This window comes from Marmota marmota, unplaced genomic scaffold, assembly GCF_001458135.2.
Source record: "Marmota marmota marmota unplaced genomic scaffold, marMar, whole genome shotgun sequence".
NCBI classification, from domain to species: domain Eukaryota; kingdom Metazoa; phylum Chordata; class Mammalia; order Rodentia; family Sciuridae; genus Marmota; species Marmota marmota.
The window spans coordinates 8,262,855-8,283,514 of NW_026000229.1; the positions used below are offsets into that span (position 1 = coordinate 8,262,855).

The window sequence follows — 20,660 nt, forward strand, 5'->3', positions numbered from 1 at the left end:
GGGGTGCTGGTCCTCTCTCTAGTGAGTACTGCCCACTGCTGCTGAAGGCCCCTGCTCAGGATGTGTCACCGGCCACCAGGTGGTGCTCAGGTTGCTGAGGCTGGCTGGTCTCTGTCAGCCTCCAGAGTCTGCAGACCTCACCCTGGGTGGGGGCCTGGGGGCAGGACCAAGGCTCAGTCACAGCGCAAGAGCCTCAGGGGACTTGGGCACATCTGCTCCAACCTCCTCTGCAGACTGAGGCAGGAACTGCATCCCCCAAGAGGGGAAGAGAGTTCAAGGTCACTCCAAGGAAAATGGAAACCTGTGAGTACAGGGCACAGCATGGAGCTGTGTGGGTCCCGCAGAGGCTTGTGCCCTGTGGCTGTGGGTGCTATGGGTGGCAGCCTTGAATGCCACAGGGGGCTTTCCATGCCACAGTGGGTGATCCCCTGCTGGGTTTGCCAAGGGCAAACACAGATAGTTGGTCGCCCTAAGGCCATGCCAAGAAGATAGGGAGGTCTAGGCCAGCTTCCCTTTGAAGGCCCCTCACCTGTCCTGATGGATCCTGAGGGGCAGACAGGGCAGGGCGAGCGGTTCTCCTGTATCACAGATGGAAAAATCAAGGTGCAGGGACACTTAGCGCTCCAAGCACCCTGGGACAGAGCAGCAGCTCTCTGCCTGCCTGAGAGGGAAGGGGCCCTGGGTGGCAGGCCTGCCCTCCTGGGGCCCAAGCCCTGCCTCTGCTGCTGGGGGGATGTGGGAGAAGCCACAGCTCTCTAGTCTTCTCTGTGTCCATGAAATGGGGTCCTCTGAGAGCTGAAAGCCACCTACTACCTTCAGGGGCAGGTTAAATGGGGTGGGGGCAGCAGGGGAAGTGCACTTGAAGAGTCCAGGGGAGCCAGGGAGGGATCCTTGTAGGGTCCACAGACTCCAGAAAGGAAACAAAAGCCTTTGCTCAGAGGGGGACAGGGATGGGGGGATGGGGGGATGGGAAGAGGGAGGTGGGGGAGGGGGGCTTTCAAAGAGAGAATGAAAGAAATGAGTTATTCAAGTGTAGGGAGGTTGGAAAAACTCCACTGAATCTTTAAACAATCCTTGTCAATTATTCATCTCCTGGTATGAGGGCCCTCTGGTCTGCCACAAATCTCCTCTGAGCACGACTGTGGGAGGGAGGGAAAGAGCGAGGAGAGGGGATTTCAGAGAGAAATGGGGACAACCAGAGAAAGGAGAGAGACACAGAAACAGCAGGTGGAGTAGTGTGTGTGTTGGGGGGTGGGCGGAGAGCGAGAGAGGAAGAGAGAGGGGGGCGGGAGACAGGAGAGCAACCCATGCTTGAGTTTCTGGACTGGAAACGACACTAAGTGCATACTTCTTGAATAGCCACTGAGCCTCTGCCTCTGCTGATCCAAAGCAATGCCCACCTCCTCCAGGAAGCTCTCCTTGCTTTCCTCTGTCTCTCTGCCTCTTCTTTACTAAGGGCATACTAGTGGGCCCAGCAGTGCTAGGTATGTGTGGCTGTTAAGAAGGTACACTGTCCCAGTCAGGCCCTGGCCTGCTCATCAGATAACTTCCTGGGCCTCTCCTCGGTGTGGCTGAGGCTAATGTTCTGGGGAGATGTCTCAGAAGTTCCTGGGGAACTTCCAGTGCTCAGGGGCTCAGCCTGCCCCTCCTCCATGCCCTCCCTTCCCTGCTGGTCACAGGCTGGGCGCTGGCAGGTGGGGAGTTCTGGTTTTCTGACTGACTGGAGGAACAGGGAGCCCAGACCCTCGGTAGGTATTTCCTAAGCCTTTGTGAGTGGAACCGGCCGACTGGAGACTGGACAGAACCCCCCAGCTCACCTGCTGTTGCCCTGGCATTGGGAGACCTGATTTGGCTCAGCACAGGGTGGGCTGGGGTGTCTGTGGTAGGGTGGGGAGGGGCTCCCAAGACGGGTGTAGTGAGTTGCTGCATGGGTTTAGCCCTGAACACCTTGCCCTTGACATTCACTTACTTAGTCATGCTCATGGGTGTCCCACAGTTGTCCCACTCAGAGGAGGTGAGGGCATTCCCTTAGCGCTCTCTGCCCTTGGGCCCTACCCTCGACCTCAGTGGGCTCACTCACCCAGGACCAGCTTGGCACCACATTGGTAAATCGGCACTTGAACTTTCTGTGTTAAACCCAGGAGTCTGGAGATTGCAAATAATGGCTGCGTTTGGTGGGGAGCCCCAGTCAGCCCAGTGGGCTGTGGGTATGGGACTGGCAGCCCAGAGGGCACAGGGAGTGACCCAAGGGGCATAACAGCATCCCCCACTCCCTCCTCCATTCCCAACGTACTCCTTTCTCCAGAAAAATGTTCAATTTCCTATTAAGCCAAAGTAGGCTCTGGAGGGAATCGCAGACAAAATTGTTTCCTGGGCTCTGGGGACTGCACTGAAACTCGACCTAGACAAAGGCGCTGGGAATTCTGCCAGGTGATGCGGGGAGGGTGACAGCTAAGCCGAGAGCCAAGGGGGTTACTAGGGTCATTGTTTGGTCACTACATTATTGCTGCTGTGTCATGGAGCCACTGCTTCACTCACAGGCTCTATTGCTGGTGGTCATTTCCAGACACAAGGAGTCGCATGCCTTGTAACTGGGCCATTGCTACCTGAGTGTGTCCCAGGGCTCTTCAAGATCTTCTGTTGCCTTATTATCACGTCTATGGCTTACACACAGGTTCTATGCTCATGGCTGGATCACAATTGCATCTTCCCACAATGCAGTGCCACATGACATCATTCTGTGACTGGGGTCTATTGCTAGGCAGCTATGCTCCTGTGATCCATGGCCACATTCTATTGCTTGTCACTGTGCCTCTTGGTCACATGAGTTCATCCATTGCTATGCAATTTTATTTGGTTGCTATGGAACAGTGACCCATTCTGCAGGGCCACCTGTGATTGCCATGGAGCTGTACACTGTTGCTACCCACCCACATTCTATGGCTTGTGACCAGGTTTTACCAGCTGCATGAATGTGTGTGTCTAGGTCCTGCCTTGATTCTTTTGGGCTCTGACCTGTGTGTAGGAGCTGGAGTTGGGGCTGGGTGTCTAGGACCCAGCTAGGGCATATACTAGGGATGGGAAGAGCCAGCCTGGTAACTAAGGTGGGGCTGGGTGAGGGGCAGGAGAGGAGGAGGAAGGGAAAGAGGAAGAAAAAGAGGAGGGTGAGAAGGTCAAGGACAGAACCAAGACATAGGAGGGGCCTGGAACAGTGGGTATGGGCAAGGGAGGGGATGAGGCTACTGCCCTGAATACTCTGTGAGTGTCTGAGGGACCCAACAGTGCCAGGTTGGCTGAGCATGTGGACCCCTGTGGCCATCCAGTGTTTCCCTGGCTAGATGCAAGGTGGCATGGGGGAGGGGTGAGATCAGGAAACCTTGGGCAGGTGTCGTTCCACCCCTGGACCACCTAGTTTCCACCTTTGGTAAAATGAAGGGATGGGCTAGCAACTCTCTAAGGTTCCTTCTAGTGCTCTGATGTCCAGCCAGGGGTCCCAATAAGCATTTGCCAACATCTGTGTCAGGCCAGGCCTCGGCAGAACCCTAGAGCCCAGGAACAAGGCCAGTATGCACTAACTTAGTTCAAGGCCAGATGGTGGGCAGCCCAACAGCCATCCATCAGCCTCACCAGGAATCCAGCAAGAGGGAGGGAAGGGATTGGGAGGCCTTCTCTCTGGGTATATGGTCTGTGGATGGCAGTGCCAGAGGTGCTGTCTCTGGTGGACATGCTTGAGTTATCCACCATTAGGCCAAACTCACAGCATCTCTAACGGTCTGCGAGCATGGGCAGCCCAAGTCCCTCATTGTCACCTGAGCTTCCCAGAATCCTGTCTTGGTGCCCCTTGTGCATACCCTTCCCTCCTCCTTTCTGTCACTCAGTGGTTACTCTTGCTCAAAGACAGTTCCTCCTAATGGCTTATCTTGACTTCTCCGGCTGCAGGTCTAGTCCCTAATCCTGAAGAAAATCAAGGCTAATGGGCCCACTACCCATGTTATCATAACATCATTTCAGATATTTAAAAATAATTGTGTCAATTGCCCAGCTAGCAGACCGTCCTGTATTTAAAGGCCCCTTACTCCTCTGCTGCCTTTGCCTTCACGTCATTCTCATCACATTTCATAAGCACAGTGAGATGCCAACCCAGTCCTTCCAGCCCTTCCAATGCCTCACTTCCCCCAAACAAATCCACAGCCTCACCTGTGTCTAACTCCTCTCCCTACCCCAGGCCCCCAGGCCTGCTGTTCAACTCAGACAGTGCACTCTTTGCCCATTGGACTCTAAGCCAGAGAGCTCTCCCATGTATAAAGTTTGAGGAAAGGGGCTGAGGACTGCTCCCTCCTTAGTGACACAGGGTGTGGTGCCCAGGCATAGGACATGAGAGGTTTGTCCAGCCAGGTGGCACTTGATGCTTATGCTCCCAGCAACATGCAGGGGCTGAGCCCTGCCTCCAGGGTGGAGGTGAAGATATAACAGGCTGAGAGCTGAGGCTTGGCAGGTGGCGCATCCCTGAGAGTGGGGTGAGGGCAGGAGAGTTGCCCTGAGCTCTCTGCATGGGTGGTGGCCAGGGACAAATGTGATCACCTTTCCCCTTCCTTCCTATTAGCCTTGCTCCTTGGGTGACACCTTCCTTTCCCTTTTTCTTTCTTCCCTGGTATTTGCTACTCCCCCCAATACTGCTGCCTAGAGGCAAAAGAGGGTGTGTATGGGGGTCCCAGGGTAAGACTCTGGATGGCAGCAGGAATTGGTTTATTCATGCTGCTCCAAATCTCCAAGGAGAAGATCTGAATCTTTATTCTCAATGCAATTTATGCCATGCTGGAAATGGCTCCTGAGAATGTTTTCCCCAAGGGACAAAGGAGGGAACTGCTCCTGAGAGCAGTCCTGCTCCTGGTGGGAAGGGCACACCAAGCAGGCAGCGACCCTTCCTATTCGTCTGATGTCACAAGTTCCAGAAAGGTGCAGAAGTGCCAGGGGTAGATGAGGAGGCTGTCAATGGAGGTGGGCAGGTCCTGAGAGGAGGAGGACCTGGGTTTCCTATTGGGCCAATGGCCTTTTCTGGGGCCTTTCCTCTGGATCTTCCGGAGCAGCGTTCCCCATGGGATCCGCTGTGGAAGAAGGGAGGAAGCCACAAATGAAGTCACCCATGGTCACTGGGGCACTACCTCCACTGGGGACTTTGATGGAACTGTCATTGGGTGGCCTGTTCTTTAGCTCTCTGCACCAAGGGGCTGAGATTCTGCTGTGACCCCTCCCCATGCCAAATCCCATGATCAAGGACAGATGTTGTGCCTAAAAATGGTGTGCTCTTGTCTTTGAGCACCAACTTCTTTTTCTATAAGTTACAACTAATCTCTGAGGGGCTTTGCCCTTCAGCTGATAGTGACTTGAATAAATGGAACCCTGTTTTACAAGTGTTGCTGGGGTTTGTTTCAAAAGAAGCTACATGAAAGTTCCTTTCAGAAGATGAAGAAACTGTCTAAGAAGAATTCACGCCTTCCATCAGCTTGTCTTGTGGGGAAGTTCACATACAGAGTGTCCCTAACAGTGAGGGCTACTTGCTGCCTGAGGGATGAACCAGTCCCAGAGGTGGCACTTAAGCCTCCTTCCCATGGCCTTCACTGCTGTGCCATCCTGCCCTGCCCAAGGGAGGGACACTTACCGTGTCACGGGACATCTCTGGCATCTGAGGCTCTTCCTCAAATTCTTGAGAGGTGGACTGGCTGGAGTCTATCGGGGAGTTCATGTTGGCGTCGAACCAGGACTCACGGATAGTACCCAGTTTCTCATCTAGGATCTTGGGGTCCAGGATGGGCAGAACCTTGCTGTTGTGCAGTGTCAAGAAGTTTTCTGGTCTCTGAGAAGATACAGAGAGAACTCTGAACAGGCTTTTTCTCTATGTCTTGTATGATCCCCCAAGCCTCCCGTCCTCATGGCTCAGAGGCCTTGTGTGCCTGACTCCATGGACGGCCTGCCAGGGCCCCTTGCCCACTGGGTCCCAGCACACTGTCCTACTGTTCTTCCTACATGCCAAGCTCTTCCCGCCTCTGGAATTTTGCACCTGCTGCTCTCTCTCCCTGGAGGTTGTCATGGATCTTTCCACAGCTTTCCCTGCTCATCATTCCAGTCTCAGCCCAGAGGTAACATTCTCAGCAAAGCTTTTGAGATAGACCCCCTTACTCTTCCAATTCCACTTCCAATATACTCTCTATGCAGTGTCCCACTTTACTCTGTTCTTAATGTTTACTCTGCCAGAAAATTAACTTTCACAAAATTGGCTTTCTTCTTAATTATCTGCCTCCCTCCCCTGGTGCCCACACTAAGGTATAAATTCCATTTAAACAAGGACACTATTTATTCCCAGTGCCTGGCTCATTGTAGGTGGTCAATAAACAAATATGTCACCCATGACTCCCCTACTCAGTGTAGTAATAGTAGCTTCTAAAAGCCCCATGCTTTTTTTGATCCCCTTTGCTGTGCAGACATTTTCCATTTCATCTCCTTTATCATCATCCAATTTCTCACCACCACAGTCTCGCTTCTCTCTGGACTCTCCCACGGGCCTCTTCTCTAATGTCCTGTTCCCCACCTCTTCCTGTGGCATGACTATGGCTCTCATCTCTGCCAGTTTCAAATCTGACCCTACTCCAGCCCCTCCCCTGCAGGAAGCCTTCATGCCTCTGCCCACACTTAGTTTTTCTAGATTCTTCCAGCCCATTCTTCTAGTTGGCTATCTACTTTTACCCTGCTCTCTAGTTCCAGGCTTGCTTGCTATTTTTGTTTTCCTAATGAAACTTTAAGTTCCTCAGGCTTAGGGACATGTCTGTGCTCCCTTTGGGGATCAGTTACTGTAAAGCTTGTTTGAAATCTGTGGTTAGTTCTAAACTCTGCCTATTCTAAGAATCATGCAATCTTAAGGTTTGTAGCAGCCTCAAAGGTAACCTAGTCCCACCCCACATCAGCTGTTGGGATCCTTAGTTACATGGCAGACACATTGTTCTATTATATAATGTCGTGTTAGAAGCAAATAGAGAAATGGGCACAATGCCAACGAAGACACAGGTGCTCAGGGTGGGAGGAGCCCCAGTGCTTGACCCTGAACACTAGAGTGAGAATGAGAGGGGTGGCTCTCTCTTTAAGTGGATACTCTATACAAAGGTCCACATATAGGGACTAGATGAGTTGGGACAAGGACTCTTTACATGACCACTGGGATCCTTTACACGATTCCTTTATGTGCTATAAAATTTGGTGTGTAGAAATGTATTTGCATGAAACCTTTTGGATTTGGGTCAGTAGAGTTAGGAACAGTCATACAGGTCCACATTCATCCAATCCATTCCAGGCTCTAATTCCTTCCCTAACAAATGGATTAAAAAAATAGACAATCCCAAAGATAGAGCAGCTATATAAAGACTCTTGGAATGGGAAGAGGGAGGCATTGGGTGGCCCTGAGGCTGACTTTGGCACATGACCTATTGCATGTCCTAATGAGGACTCCCGGGCCTGTTTTGACCATGAGCATCAGCCCCGGCTGTCTCCCCCACCTGCTTCAGAAACTATCGCATGAATATAACCAAGGTAGCATCTGAGTTGGATGATTTGGGACTTTCTGGTTGTCTGTGTGTTTTAAATAGAAAAAAGCACCCTCTCTCCTATTCAGAACTGCTGAATACCAGTTGGCTGCAGAGAGAAGCTATGAAACACATATTGGATGGATGGATGAATGGAAGAATGAAGGAAAGAATGACTAACCATGGCAAAGACCACCTCCCCACTGACCAGGTAGCCCCTGGGACTTGATATGCTGATTCAGGACCTGTAATGATATTTCTTCTCATTTCCAGGCAGAAAGCCAATTTCAATGCCTGGGATTTCATAGACTGTCATCTAATCCAGTTAGGGGAGGAAGTAGAAGTAATGAAATCAAGAGAGGTCTCCAGAGGTGCCCCCATCATTACTGAAAGCAAGGGACAATTGCTGAGGAAGTCCCCTCCCCCACAGCTTGTCTCCTTGCTGTCCACCCTGTGTGGCCCCAGCACTAGCTGGGTCAACTCAGCGACCCAGAGCTGATGTGTACTGAGCCCCCATTAGAGCCTAGCACTCACCAGATACATTTATGTGGATTCTGATGTTTACTATGTATTGTTCATTTAATTTCATCACAAAGATAAATTCAAAATGAGTCTAACCCCTTAATCCAGGCCAGTGCCTTCACCCCATCAGTTGGGTGGGCAGGGGGTGTTGTGAGGGGAAGGCAGAGTGTCCATGGGTTTTATGTCTTCTGCCCATTCCACCCGCAGTTGCCCTTCCTGAAGTCTCTGCCGACTCCAGGGTTCCACTCTGCTCTGCTCTCCCTCACAGCTGGCATGGACCTTGTCTGCCCACACAGCTGCTTCCTGCTGGTACCACCCAACCTGCAAGTCTTCTGTGCACACTTCCAACCCTTGGTCCCATTCAACTTTGCCGGGATCCATTCTGGCAGAGTGAGTGGGTGACATATAGAAACATCTTTAGACCTCCAGAGACACAGGCCCAGCAGGGGAGGCCAGAGGTCTTTCATGTGAGGTGCAGGGTATCCAGAGGACCACTGTGCCTAGATTTTCCTAATAGTTTCCTTTGTTTATGGCCAGCACTGCCTCTCCTGACTCCTGAGCTGTCCATATTTTGGAGAGGGAATTGTGTCCTCACATTCTTGTTCCTCCTGAAAGGGAGCTTATCCGAGACCACAGGGCTGCTGGAGGGTAGGGAGAGGATGATGGCTGAGAGATGAAATTCCTCCCTATTCAGGTCTGGCCTTGCAAGCAGGTTGCTGGCCCACCCCCACAAGCCTGTTTATTTGCTCTTCTAGTTGGCAGCTCCTGCCCCTCCTTCTGGGGCAGCTTGAGGCTGACAAGTGGCCCCTTGCTCTGTAGCTGCATGGATGCAGCACATCCTGCTTCATTAGCAATATAATTGGAGACTGACTTTGAAAGCTCAAAGCAATGCACGGGCCATGCCTCGCTCAGACTCTGCACCCAGCACACACTGCTGCAGCTGCCCACAGCACATGTGAGCACCATGGTGGGGAGAAGATGCCCCCTCTTCAAGCCTTCTAGCCCTCACTGTTGCCAGCAGAGCCAGGTCTGTTGAGACAGAGCAGGCCAATAGCATCCCAGGATTGTAGTTTCTTAGGTCATCTGTCTCCTCCTCCACCCAGCGTCCTCTGCTTCCCTCCTACCCCTTCAACCCCTAGATCCCTGATCATGCAAAATGCAACAGCTCCAGCCTGCCCTGGCAATTACAGAGTAGCCAAGCTGCAGCTGCTGTCCTCGGTGCTGAAAATGCCCGCCTTCCGGCCAGCCTGCCTGCCTGCCTCTCTCCCCGCCCTGAGCCTTCTAGCTGGAGAGCACATGCTCTTAATTCAATTAGCTGGCCCTGAACCCTCCCCAGGGAGCCTGGAGCGGAAACTGACAAATTCTGTTTAACAAAGACATTTGTCCCCCCGCCCCGCCGGCTTTAGGCTCTGTTCTCCTGTATCCCGCTCATTAGGTATCTAACAAAGTGCGTCCCAAGAAATCTGCTTCCAATCGCTAGTAATTCAGGAGGCCTGATGCAATTTTCTCCCTGATAAGGGTGTCTCGCCCGCTGGCAAGCGCCATAATGAGCCCTGTGCTGCGACTCCCCGATCAGTCATTGCTTTGTCATTTCCTGTGGCCACAGTTGTAGGTTCTTATCTCTTTAGCTGTAGGCGAGGCTCAGACAACAGGCCCCTTCAAGAGGGCTTGCTGCCTGCCCTGCACGTAAGCCTCCTCATGGTGTCCTGCATGGTCCTGCAGCTGTGGTGGAGTCAGGCTCTGGGTTTGTCTTTCAGCCAATAAGGGTCCCAGTGTTAATCTTCACTGGGGCCATCATTTATTTCCCAGAAAATGGTGTCAGAGTGTTAATCCAAAAGCAAGTTGAGGGGTCAGGGGAGGGAAACCACTGATAAAGATTTTTTAAAATTCTGTCAGGGGTCTTAGTATTAAACGGAGCCCTGCCAACAGCTCAAGTAGATGGACTGTGAGTTCATGCGTTAGACTGAAGCCTGCTCTTTTAGTATTTAATCTTTTCTCTTGGGTTCTCCCTATTCGCATCAAGAGAGACTTTTACAACACATAGGTCAGACCACATCTGACTCAAGGACCTTCTTTAGCTCCATAATGCTTTTTGACAAAGTTCAAATCCTGTATTCTGTTACCCAGGCCCTCCACAGTTTAGGCTCCACCTAATCTCCAGTCTCACTGTCCATTATAACCCCGTATGTCCCATGGGCTCTAGCCACTGTCAAGCCTCCATGTCTTTGTACATGTAGGTCCTTTTCCTAGATGCACTTTGGCCTTGTCAATTTCTAAGCCACTATCTGAGGCAGAGATGTGCTCCAATCACACCTCTTAGTGATGTTTCCCCTATTATTTGTATGTTCAATGTATCTATTTCAACTAGACCCTTCTTAGCAAGATGGTGGTGATAATCTGTTGGAGTGCTTTATTGCAAGGCATGCGTTAGGGATCTAATAAATGGTTAATGAACTCATGCACGAATGACCTTAGCTGGGTCTGTGATACATCTGGTTTGGCTGAAGGGAGGTCTAGGTGGTCCAACTTTGAGAGGGGAGAATCCCAAGGTCAAGCCGCACTTTCTGAGAAGTTGGTCTGGAAGCCTCTGCCCTGTCTCCCTTTCTTTCCCTGCTCCCTCTTCTTCAGTCTACCAATTATGCATTGGGCTTATAAGTAGAGAAGAGCTGGGGAAAGTCCAAATGTCCACCTTTTCAGCTATCCCTGCATCCTGACTTAGTATGCTCCATCTCTCAAAGGAACTTGCAGATTCACATTCCCAAGGCAACCGAGGTCCTGTGGCTGGTGATGAATGTGTGATGAACCTGTATCAGGTCTCCTGAATTACAAGTGATTGGAAACACTGTGGCTCTTTTTGTCCTGCTCTGATCTGGGAAGCAGGGCTTATTTCTCCATCTCCTCCACAGCCCCCAGGATGCACTGGGAACTTCTGCAAATCTGGCCTCTAGAGAGAAACTGTCTCTTTCCCCTTTCTTCATTCTCTGAAAAATTGCTGCAAAGTCAAATGTGGTGCTGGTGACGTTAATCTTCAGCACTTGACAAGGCCCCCGATGTCCTTATGGATATGAAGCTGGTGGAGCAGCTGTCATGGGGGGCGGGTGCTGAGTGATGGATTAGTGGGGCTCCAACATTCCCCCTTCCTCCAGGAGCACTGTCCTCATCCCTGATAAGTTCATCATATTTGTCAGCAATGTGGGTGAACTGTGCTAAGAGCTCCCTTTACCAAGTGGCTGCAGGTCACTGTCCTGAGCATGGACCTCCTAATTCCATTTTCACCAAATTCCTGGCTGGTTGGGATTACCATCCCTTTTATGGATAAGGAAATGAAGAGTGGCCAAGATGCAGGATCCAAGCCCAGGTCTGTGGGGGCGCATGCACACAGTACAGCACTGACAACATCCCCACCACATCACAGATGACCTGGAGCTTGGGTGGAATGCTAGTGAAACGTCTGGATGTGTTGTATGATAAAATCAGGGTCCAGAGTGACCTCAAGCCTAGAAGGTGGGTTGAGGTGAAAAAGGTGAAATACCACAGGGAGGAGAAACCATGTTTAAGTTCAAAGTCCAGCAGTAGACGTGCCAGGTGGATGGACTCCTCCCATCTTTAAATGGACTCTCACTGCCTTGGTGAGAATGAAGATAAACAACAGACTGTGGCTACACCAAAGGGAAGAACTGGTTTAGAGAAGGGGTAATGGTCCTGTTTACCCAGCCATGCTGACTTGGTCCCATCATTCTGGGGGAACTTTAAGAGTAATGTTGTCAAGGGGAGATAATCAGGAGGATGAAAATCAGAAACCAAGTATAAGAAAGATAGCTACAGGGAGGAGGGTTGGTGCAACCTGGGAGGATATAAGAAGTTTGCAGGGACTGGGGCTGGGGCTTAGTGGTAGAGCACTTATCTAGCACATGTGAGGCACTGGGTTTCATCCTCAGCATCACATAAAAATAAATGATGAAATAAAGGAATAAAAAAGAATTGCTATTTAAAAAAGAGTTTGCAAACATCAGCAGGGCTTACACGGGCATGGGAGCTGACTCCCTGGAGATGGCCTCAGGAAGAAGAAGGTAGGCCCAGGTAGGAAACCAAACAGGGACAGAAGGAGGAGGATCATGAGGGAGCTGACAGAAGCAGGAGAGGGCTTCCTGGGAGGGAGGGATTCCCTGTGAGGGAGGATGGAAGTATCGAACTCCCTGTCTCTGAGGCGGTGAGCTTGGGAGGAGAGACATGATAGCCAAGGGACTGTGGAGGCTGATGCTGTCTTCAAGGCACAGAGCACCACGGAAGGGGTTCAGCCATTGTGAAAGCATGTAGGAGCCTTCAATGGCAAGATGATGAACCCTGCCTCCACACCATGTGTCCGTGACCCAAGGGCCACCCTGGGAAAGCACAGGCTGTTATTTCTCATTCCTCCCAACTGGACTTAGAATCTGAGCTGGTGAGGAAAGGGCACCTGTGAATGGTGTGGGGTGGGGCGTGAATGGTGTGGGGTGGGGCTGACTTCCTTACTTTGTCTTCTGCCATGTGACCTGGGACAGAGAAAAGACAGAGAGTAGGGGACTTTGTGTAAGGAATATAAAACAGGGAGATGGTGAGAGGGGAAGGGTCTCTTTCTCTGGATCCATCATCATCCTATGATGGTGTTTCCAGAACTAGAATCTTGGGGGTGAGTACAGAACCTTCCAGAGAATAGAGCCAATTGAGGACACTACTGTGTTATGAATGCTGGACTTTGGGCACCTGTATTTGTGTTTGGTGAGGAAGTGGAGGCAGTTTTATGTTGGGATTTCTCTAAGGACCAGCCTAAGGTCATCATATGTGGCTTTCAAAAAAAATTAATGAATATTAATCAGAAGGCAGCATGATTCTGCCCTCCCCTTTCCTCCCTTCCCACATTTGCTAAATAGCCACTTATTCCCCACTCTGGGCTGGTCTCCAGAGAGAGTTTTGTAACCAAGGCATCAGAATAGCCCTTTTCATGGCATTGGACTGCCCTACCCTTTCCCAATGAGGGGAAGAAGGGGATGGGGATTACACCTGATTGAGGTAGCCACTGCTTCCTCCAGGTGGGAAGCAGGGGCCACCACCTGCTCGCCTCAAATGCATCTCCCCTGTGCCAAAATCCAAGGAAGCTCCAGCAGCTCAGGAGGCTGAGGTGGAGGATTGTAAGTTCAAAGCCAACCTCAGCAACAGTGAGGCACTAAGCAACTCAGTGAGACTCTGTCTTTAAATAAAATACAAAAGAGGGCTGGGGATGTGGCTCAGTGGTTTAGAGCCCCTGACTTCATTCCCTAGTAACCCCCCCCCAAAAAAAAAAGAAAAAAGAAAAAAGAAAGAAAAGAAATCCAAGGAAGATAGAGGTTTTCAGGTTTCTAGTTTCTCTTGGGCTATAGACTGAGGGTGGGGGGATCCTTACCTCTACCTGATGCCTGATGCCCTCACAGTCCACATGGACAAGATGCTGAGTCCCAAATCCCAGCCCCAAGAGAGGACATGTGATGAACACCCAGATGACCACCTATACTTGCCCCACCTCACAGGGAGGTACATTTCTAAGCAGAGGCAAGGACGGACCTGATGAGTACCCACTGTGTGCCCGGGGAAGCTGGCTAGTGTTTGCTGTACTTCAAAGAGGCTGGCTACAGGCTGGAGGGCACCCAGGATTTGGTGGGATCTTGAAGCCAGTTCATTAAAAAGAGCCAGGCTGCTTAGCCTGGAGAAGTACAGCCTCTCCGGGGACCACACATACTCTTCAAAGAGAAGAGGCCAAGATCAGAGGGGGAAAGCAGGAGACCAAAGGTTGATTTGTGCATGTGTATGTGGGGCGGCCATGGGCTCATGGATTCTTGGAGCCTAAAGGGCCTCTAAAGCTAACACCCCGACTATGTGATAAAGAGAGGTTTTCTGCATACATTTGGGTATACGTACTGTAGTTTTTATGTCTCTGGGTATATTTATTCACGTACTTACCTGCATATACAACTCCAGCTTAAGGTAGATCACTCTAAACAGAATAGCCTGGAGAAATCCCACTAGAGGTAAAAACCAACCCATCACCAATATACCACCTTCAAAAAACAAAATCCCAAACCAGAGACCACCTCCTGCTGCCAGGCACTGAGCCTGTAGGCTCTATTAGCTTGTCTGCCCACAAACATGCTTGATGGCTGATGATATGATCTGTGCAGGAGGTCTGCTGGGTGCACTGCAGCCCCAGAGGGCAGAGGCAGGAGCCGGGGCAGAGGAGTGCTGAGAGGCATGGTGGACTCCCTGTGAGGGGAACATTCTGATCAGGCACTTTCACTTATGAACCATGGGATGGGCTGCTTCTAGAGGAAGTGGGCTTCCTGTCATGGTAGAGCATAGGGAGAGGGTGCAATGACCCCCTGATGGGTGTGGTGGAGTGTTGAAAGAGCCCTCTGCACTCTCTATGTGGAAATCCCACCATGATCTTGTTCTTACAGCTCTAATAAAGGGTGATGTGGAAATGGTGGGTGTTGAGGCTGTGCTCACCAAAATTAGAAGCAGAGTAGCCTGTGCCTGGACTTCCTGGACACAGAGGCCCATAAGAAAAAAGATGTGTCCTCAGGCTGGGGCCATGTGCAAATAGAGCATGCACATCCATTTCTCCTGAAGCACTTCCTGTCTGTGGTCCATCTGAGCCTGGGCAAGGAGTGCAAGGAGCCGAGTTGCCCTAAGATAGAGCTGTAGCCACATGGACCAGGGACCCCAAGAGGCCCATTCTCACAAGCTCCACTGCAGTTGGAGTGTCCACAAGACTAACATCTCCAGGTTCCAGGTGGTGGCTTCTGGAACTTTAGGCAGTGTTTTGTTTGAATGGTGGAAGAATTGACCATTCTGGCCTTAGCCCTGCTTTTGCCTTTCCACAGACTACAAGGCAGAGATGGAAACCAGGTGCCCTCTCCCATGGAGTTGCAGGCAACACCTTAGTGGAACAACAGGTTGAAATGAATGGGATCTCTTTGTCATAGCAGCTTTGCTCATAACCTCTCCAAGGACTCCCTATCATGTCACTTTGAATTCCATCAGGCCACTTATCATTACTGGAATCTGCTTATGAATTTACTTGTTTGATGTTAGCTCCATATTCCCTGCTCTCTAAGGATGCAAGCTTTATGAAAGGGGGGATTTTGGGGGAGGAGTATGTTCAAGTAATATCTCTAAAACCCAGATGCCTACATGTTTGCATGGAGGACAATGATTGTTTATAGCAAAGATGATAGGGAGGCATGGAGGGGGACTCTAGACTTAGCTGCAATACCAACCTGGCCCCTTCATCAATCCTCACTCTCCCGCCTCCCCTTAGGGAGAATATACCAAAAGGGTTCAGACAAGAGGAGAACCTTGTTCTAGGCCACTGAAGGTGAGCTTGAGGCAGCTGGCTCCATGACCACTGGCTTCTATTCCCACTTCAGTCCACAGGGACAGACAAAATTCTTCTTGCCCTGCACAGTGCTTGGCATTTAGGGGTTCCTCATCAAATATGCACAGCATAAAAGAATGAATAAATGGGTACCATGGCCACAGAACCTTATGGGAGACCCACTCACACTAGCTCTTCATACTCAGTCCCCTAAATTGGTCTTCAACATTCTAGAGTCAAAGCGAGTCCTTATTGTCCAGTTCTCAGATAAATTCACCAAGAAACAGTTAAGCTATAAGGAGATTTAGCTTCTGCATGTGCCAATAGGGTGTGAAGACATCTGTTGGTTTACACACATGTATGAGCAGGTACATATGCATTAAATGGGTGCTACCTTGCAGAGGTGTGTGTGTGTGTGCACGTATGCAAATCTATGCGTATGTGCCTATCCCCACGTAGACATTCAAATGTGACTGAGAGTGTGCATGTGTGGAATTTGTGTGTATGAATTCTTGGCCGATGGAATGGAATTTCTGCTAGTACTATTTTCCTGGTACACACCCAATCTTGATATGTTTTCTTTTCCTTTCTTCTTGGAAATCCATTACTAAAAGGGTTTTTTACCCGCTTCCAGGGGGTGGGGGCTCAGGGAAGGGGAAGCTAAAATCACAAGGCCCAGATCAAAACACTCAGCAGCTAAATGAATTCGGCAGCGTTTTCCCGCATGACTTGGAGGGATAATTTAGTGAGGCCGCCAGCTGGAAGGAAAGGGATTAATTCTGCACTTAGCACAGCTCCGGTGAATAATTCATCACTGGAGACCTTTGTGCCCAGCCCCTAGGCAATTGGGGAAGTGTCCTGCCCACCTGCCTGTTGCCTGCCTGGGTCTGCCAGTCCCCTGACCAGGGCACCGGCACTCCCGTTAGTCCCAGGATGCATGTGCCCAGTGCAGACAGCAGGAGGCAGAGGGATGCGAGGAACGAGCTGGCGGTGGCCACTGGCAGACTCCAGACCCTGGGAAAAGCCCTGGAGGGCTGGGCTCCTATCTGGGAAATTTGTGACAATTTTCATGTCCCTTTTCTTGGATATTGCTTCTTCTGTTTTGGTTCCTGTACCGGGTTCAGTGGTGGTGGTAGTAGGGGGTGCCATCAGGGACCCTAGCTAACAAGCTCTCCCCTACCAGGTGATAGAGGACTGTCAAGATGACAATGCGGAACACCCACAGCAAGGAGAGACTTGTGGGGAGATCCTTTTGGGCTGGTACCTCCTAGATGTGCCTCTCATATCCTGTACCATGGACCTCCCCTTGTTCTTCATGGCAAGGTCTTCAGAGCTCGTGGCTACTTTTACAGGCATGGGGAGTTGGTAGGAGTGGGTTAGCCTAGACATCCTGAACATTTCCTTGGTTCATGGTCAAACCTCCCATATCCCAGTATCACAGAGTGGAAAGTGAGAGAATTCTAGCAGGTGCCTATTAGGTGCACTGTAGCCCCATGACCAGGATCCAAGCAGGACTCAGAGCCCGAACATAGCTAGCTAGAGGAACAGCAGCCCATCCATCAGCAGGACTCAGCCTCAGGTGCCTTTCCATTTGGACCAACCCTGCTATGGTAGGCAGGATTCTCAATAGGGGGCTCCAAGATTCCTTGTCATAATCCTTGCAACCTGAAATATGGTGAGCTATGGCTGCCTTTGATTTTGGTGCATTATGTGACCCAGCTGATGCCAAGATAAGGGACACAGTCAGTGGGCATAACCTTATCATTCCAGAACCTCTTAAGAGCACAGAATTTTCTCTGGCTGCCAACAGAGAGGCAGTCAGAATTTTGAAGTGTGAGGGGGATTGGATATGGCTGCTAGCATCAAGATGGAGAAGGTCACTGAGAGGAGGAATGTGGGTGATCTTCAGGAGTTGAGAGCCCCTGGCTGACAGCCAGCAAGGAATCTGGGATGTCAGTCCAACACTGCAGGATCCTGAGCAACCCAAATGAGCTTGGAATCAGATTCTTCCCCAGAACCTCTGGAAAGAAAAATGATCCTTCCAGCATCTTGATTTCAGCCACACTGTGTGGAACTACCTACCTCCAGAAGTGCCAGATAGTACATAGGTGTTGTTTTAAGCTGCTAATTTTGTGATACAGCAAAAGCAAACTGGTCCTAGTTTACCTTTGTAGAATCTTGACCCCAGTGAAACAGGCTTGGCTTGGCCTGGATCAGAGACCTATTCCTAGGTCTAGGTGGCCCTCTTCTCTCAGCTTTTTCTCTGGTTTTCTGGTGCTTCAAATCATCCTCAGACATTCCCACCCAAATTAGCAGTGCCCTTCTCCCAGAAGTCTCTGGCCCCTTGTCCCAGAACAAGGCCAGCAATTGTGAAAGAGGTTGGAACTCACTGAGGAGTTATACATCTGCCAACCCTGGTGTCCCCTGGAGCACAGCCTTACCTCAGAGGAAAGAAGCTGGAAGGAGAGATCCACTGTGGGAGCATCACCATTTATGGTTTTCAGGTTGGTGTCCTGGGGAGGAGAAGGGGAAGTCAGCTTACTCTGGCCAGGGCAGCTACGGGCCTCTGCTCTGCCCACTGTTCTGCATTCCCTAAGAAGGTGTCTGCAGGGTAGGGGGGCGGGGCCTTGGCCTCTGCTCCCTCACCACCTCCGCACTGCCCTCTCAAATCCTCTAGAGACCTGAATAGTACCTCCAGGCTCATCTCCTGGCAGAGCGGAAGTTCCCATTTCCTCATATGTGCTATGTCAGGATGGACAGAAGTATTTTAGGGAAAAAGGTGGCAGAGAAATAGATAATGTTGATCATAATGGTATTCATTCTTATTTGAGAACACATTCTAAGTGCTTTACGTATTTCTTGACAAAATCTCACAGCAATGCTATTAGAAAAGTACTATTATTACATGCCCAAGTTATAGACCAGGAAACTGAGGTGTGGAGACTTTCAACAATTTCCCCACAGTTGTGTAAGCTGGTAAGAGGTTGGAACCAGAATTTGTACCCAGGCAGAGTCTGGCTCTAGAACCTGGGCATGTTGTTCCTAGTTTAGAGATGAGGACTCCAAGGTCCAGAGATCTAGTTCTCCCATAGTAATTTGCCTCAGGTTCCATGGAGAGGATGGGGCAAGACAGGGTTCACACCCAGAACTGGCGGAGAACCTGAGCTCTTGTCACTGTCCCTGGAGGCCTCCCTGTGCTTCTTCCTCAGGGGTGGTTTCTCTGGCTTGGTTCTTCAGCTCCAGAGGCAAGACTGGTCTTTAGTGTTGGGGAGCTCCCCCAGGGTTCAGCTTCACCAAAATCTCCTGGAAGCTGTGTCAAGGTGGAGCATATTTGGGGAGGAGGTGGGACCAGGTGGGGTACCCCCCCAGGGCAGGGGACTCACGGTAATGGGGAGCCGCTCGATGCGCAGCGCATTCAAGCCTTTCCCTGTCATTATCTTGCGATATAAACGACTCTTAAGCGGCAACACGGAGACACCTAGGGGCTCGCGGAAGGTCCATGGTTCACTGCCTTTCACTGTGGGGGAAAGAGCAGCTGGGGCTCCCACCAAAGACCCCACCTGGCTTCTCAGATCCCAGCGTGTGGGCCCCACCTGAACCCCATCCTCTGATATGGAGATCTAGTTCTCCCACCCACCACCCACCTGCTCTCCTGCCTACTGGTTTTCTTCTGCACATACATCCTCTTTCTCTTCTGTCCTCAGGGGTTTGTGAATTCAAAGCCAACTCTAAACAGAGTCTGCACCTCTAGGTATTTCTCTGGATTCCCCTTGTCTCTGTCCTTTGGGGACTTCAATTCCAGTGTGGAAGTAAGACTGTGGATCAGCTTGTCTCTGAATCCTGTCTACCCGGACCCACCCTGTGCACTCTGGGAGCCATGAACTCAGGGCTCCACCCCTGCCTCCTAATTGATGGGTGCAGTAAAAGCCAGGGAGCTAGTATGGGAATAGGCCCATGCGTCCTGGTCTTGTCCCTATGGCTGCGACTGATGTGGAAAGGGAATCTAGCCAAGCCCTCCTCTCCTTGGCTGCCTGTACTGTGAGTCTGTCTTGGCACCGAGGGGCTCTTAACCCGTCTCTGCAGAGGGCAGAGGCAAGATAGCTCCAAAACCCCTTCATAAATATGCAGGTCTCCTGGTGTGGGGTTGCCCTGGTGTGGGACCAGGGACACTTACCTGAAGTAGAGGAGTAGTATTCCAGCACCAAGGCTGCGTTTTTGGAGAAATTGGTGCCTCCATCTCGGCTTTGGAAGAGGAAGGACTGATTCCACTGGGGTAGCTCTGGAGGTCCCCCAGGATTGGACAGCTGGAAAGAGAGGGTGGGAGCAGGTGTGGGGCAATAGCTTCTCCCAAGTTAAGACATCAGGTTGTGTGTGTGTGTCTCTCTCTCTCTATATATATACCACAAATGGTTGTCCCAATTATAAAAGCAGCACATACTTATTTAATACATTTTAGAAAAGAAAGTAAAATAAAAAGGAGCATAAATCCCCTATATTCCTACACTACAGAAAACTGTTCATAAAACTGTTGGTTTTTGTTTTCTGGGCATATTTTTTATATACCAGTGATTGTCATTCAGTATTCTGCCTTTCTCATTTACCATCAAAACCTAGGCATATCCAGAGTCATTAAGAAACTCTTCTTACTCATGACTATTTCCTGTCATGCCCAAGTGGCCTATTTTCTCCCTCCCCCAATCTTTTTTTTTTCAATTACGCTGTACTGAATGCTCTTTGCCAAGAACCTCTATATTCCCAATTATTTCCTTGGTTCAAATTCAAATACACAAAACAATCGCTGTGTTAAAGGACATGCATATTTTAAGGTGCTTGAATGGTGAACTGTTTTCCTGAAGTATTGCATTAATGTTACAACTGTGCTGTGGCTGGAGGTATCATTAAGTGTAAAATTAGACATGACATCTACTTTTGTCACTAGCCCTTCTCTGCCTCCTATAGGTTCCCCAGACTCCAGATCCTTGGTGTGTTTGTGATGTGAGCTGTCAGGTGCTGGGGCACTTGATGGCATACTAAGCCAGCAGCTGGAACATACACACAGGGACAATTTAGACAATGAAACAACTCCAATACCTAAATAAGGAGCTACGTGAGACATTCTGTGGGTGATTAGAGAAACTGCCTTGAAGGCCAAAGGATCAGAGGAAGTTCTGAAGGGAGAC

At 50.4% G+C, this 20,660-nt stretch overlaps 1 protein-coding gene and 1 long non-coding RNA gene across 4 annotated transcripts in view; one reads left to right on the forward strand and one right to left on the reverse strand.

The window, feature by feature from the left end:
* Positions 1–20,660, reverse strand: part of Ccdc33 (coiled-coil domain containing 33) — a 105,328-nt gene that overhangs the window by 27,656 nt on the left and 57,012 nt on the right. The window contains exons 9-12 of the mRNA XM_048793014.1: positions 19,655–19,784; positions 18,864–18,997; positions 17,922–17,993; positions 5,660–5,854 (exon numbers count right to left, since the gene is read on the reverse strand). Coding sequence (XP_048648971.1) covers positions 5,660–5,854; positions 17,922–17,993; positions 18,864–18,997; positions 19,655–19,784 — 531 coding nt within the window. The remainder of the gene's footprint in view (positions 1–5,659; positions 5,855–17,921; positions 17,994–18,863; positions 18,998–19,654; positions 19,785–20,660) is intronic.
* LOC125613296 overlaps positions 1–20,660 on the forward strand; it is a 57,715-nt gene that overhangs the window by 306 nt on the left and 36,749 nt on the right. For all 3 annotated transcript variants that reach the window (XR_007343811.1, XR_007343809.1, XR_007343810.1), the window contains exon 1: positions 1–303. This exon is cut by the window's left edge. This is a non-coding gene — a long non-coding RNA (uncharacterized LOC125613296). The remainder of the gene's footprint in view (positions 304–20,660) is intronic.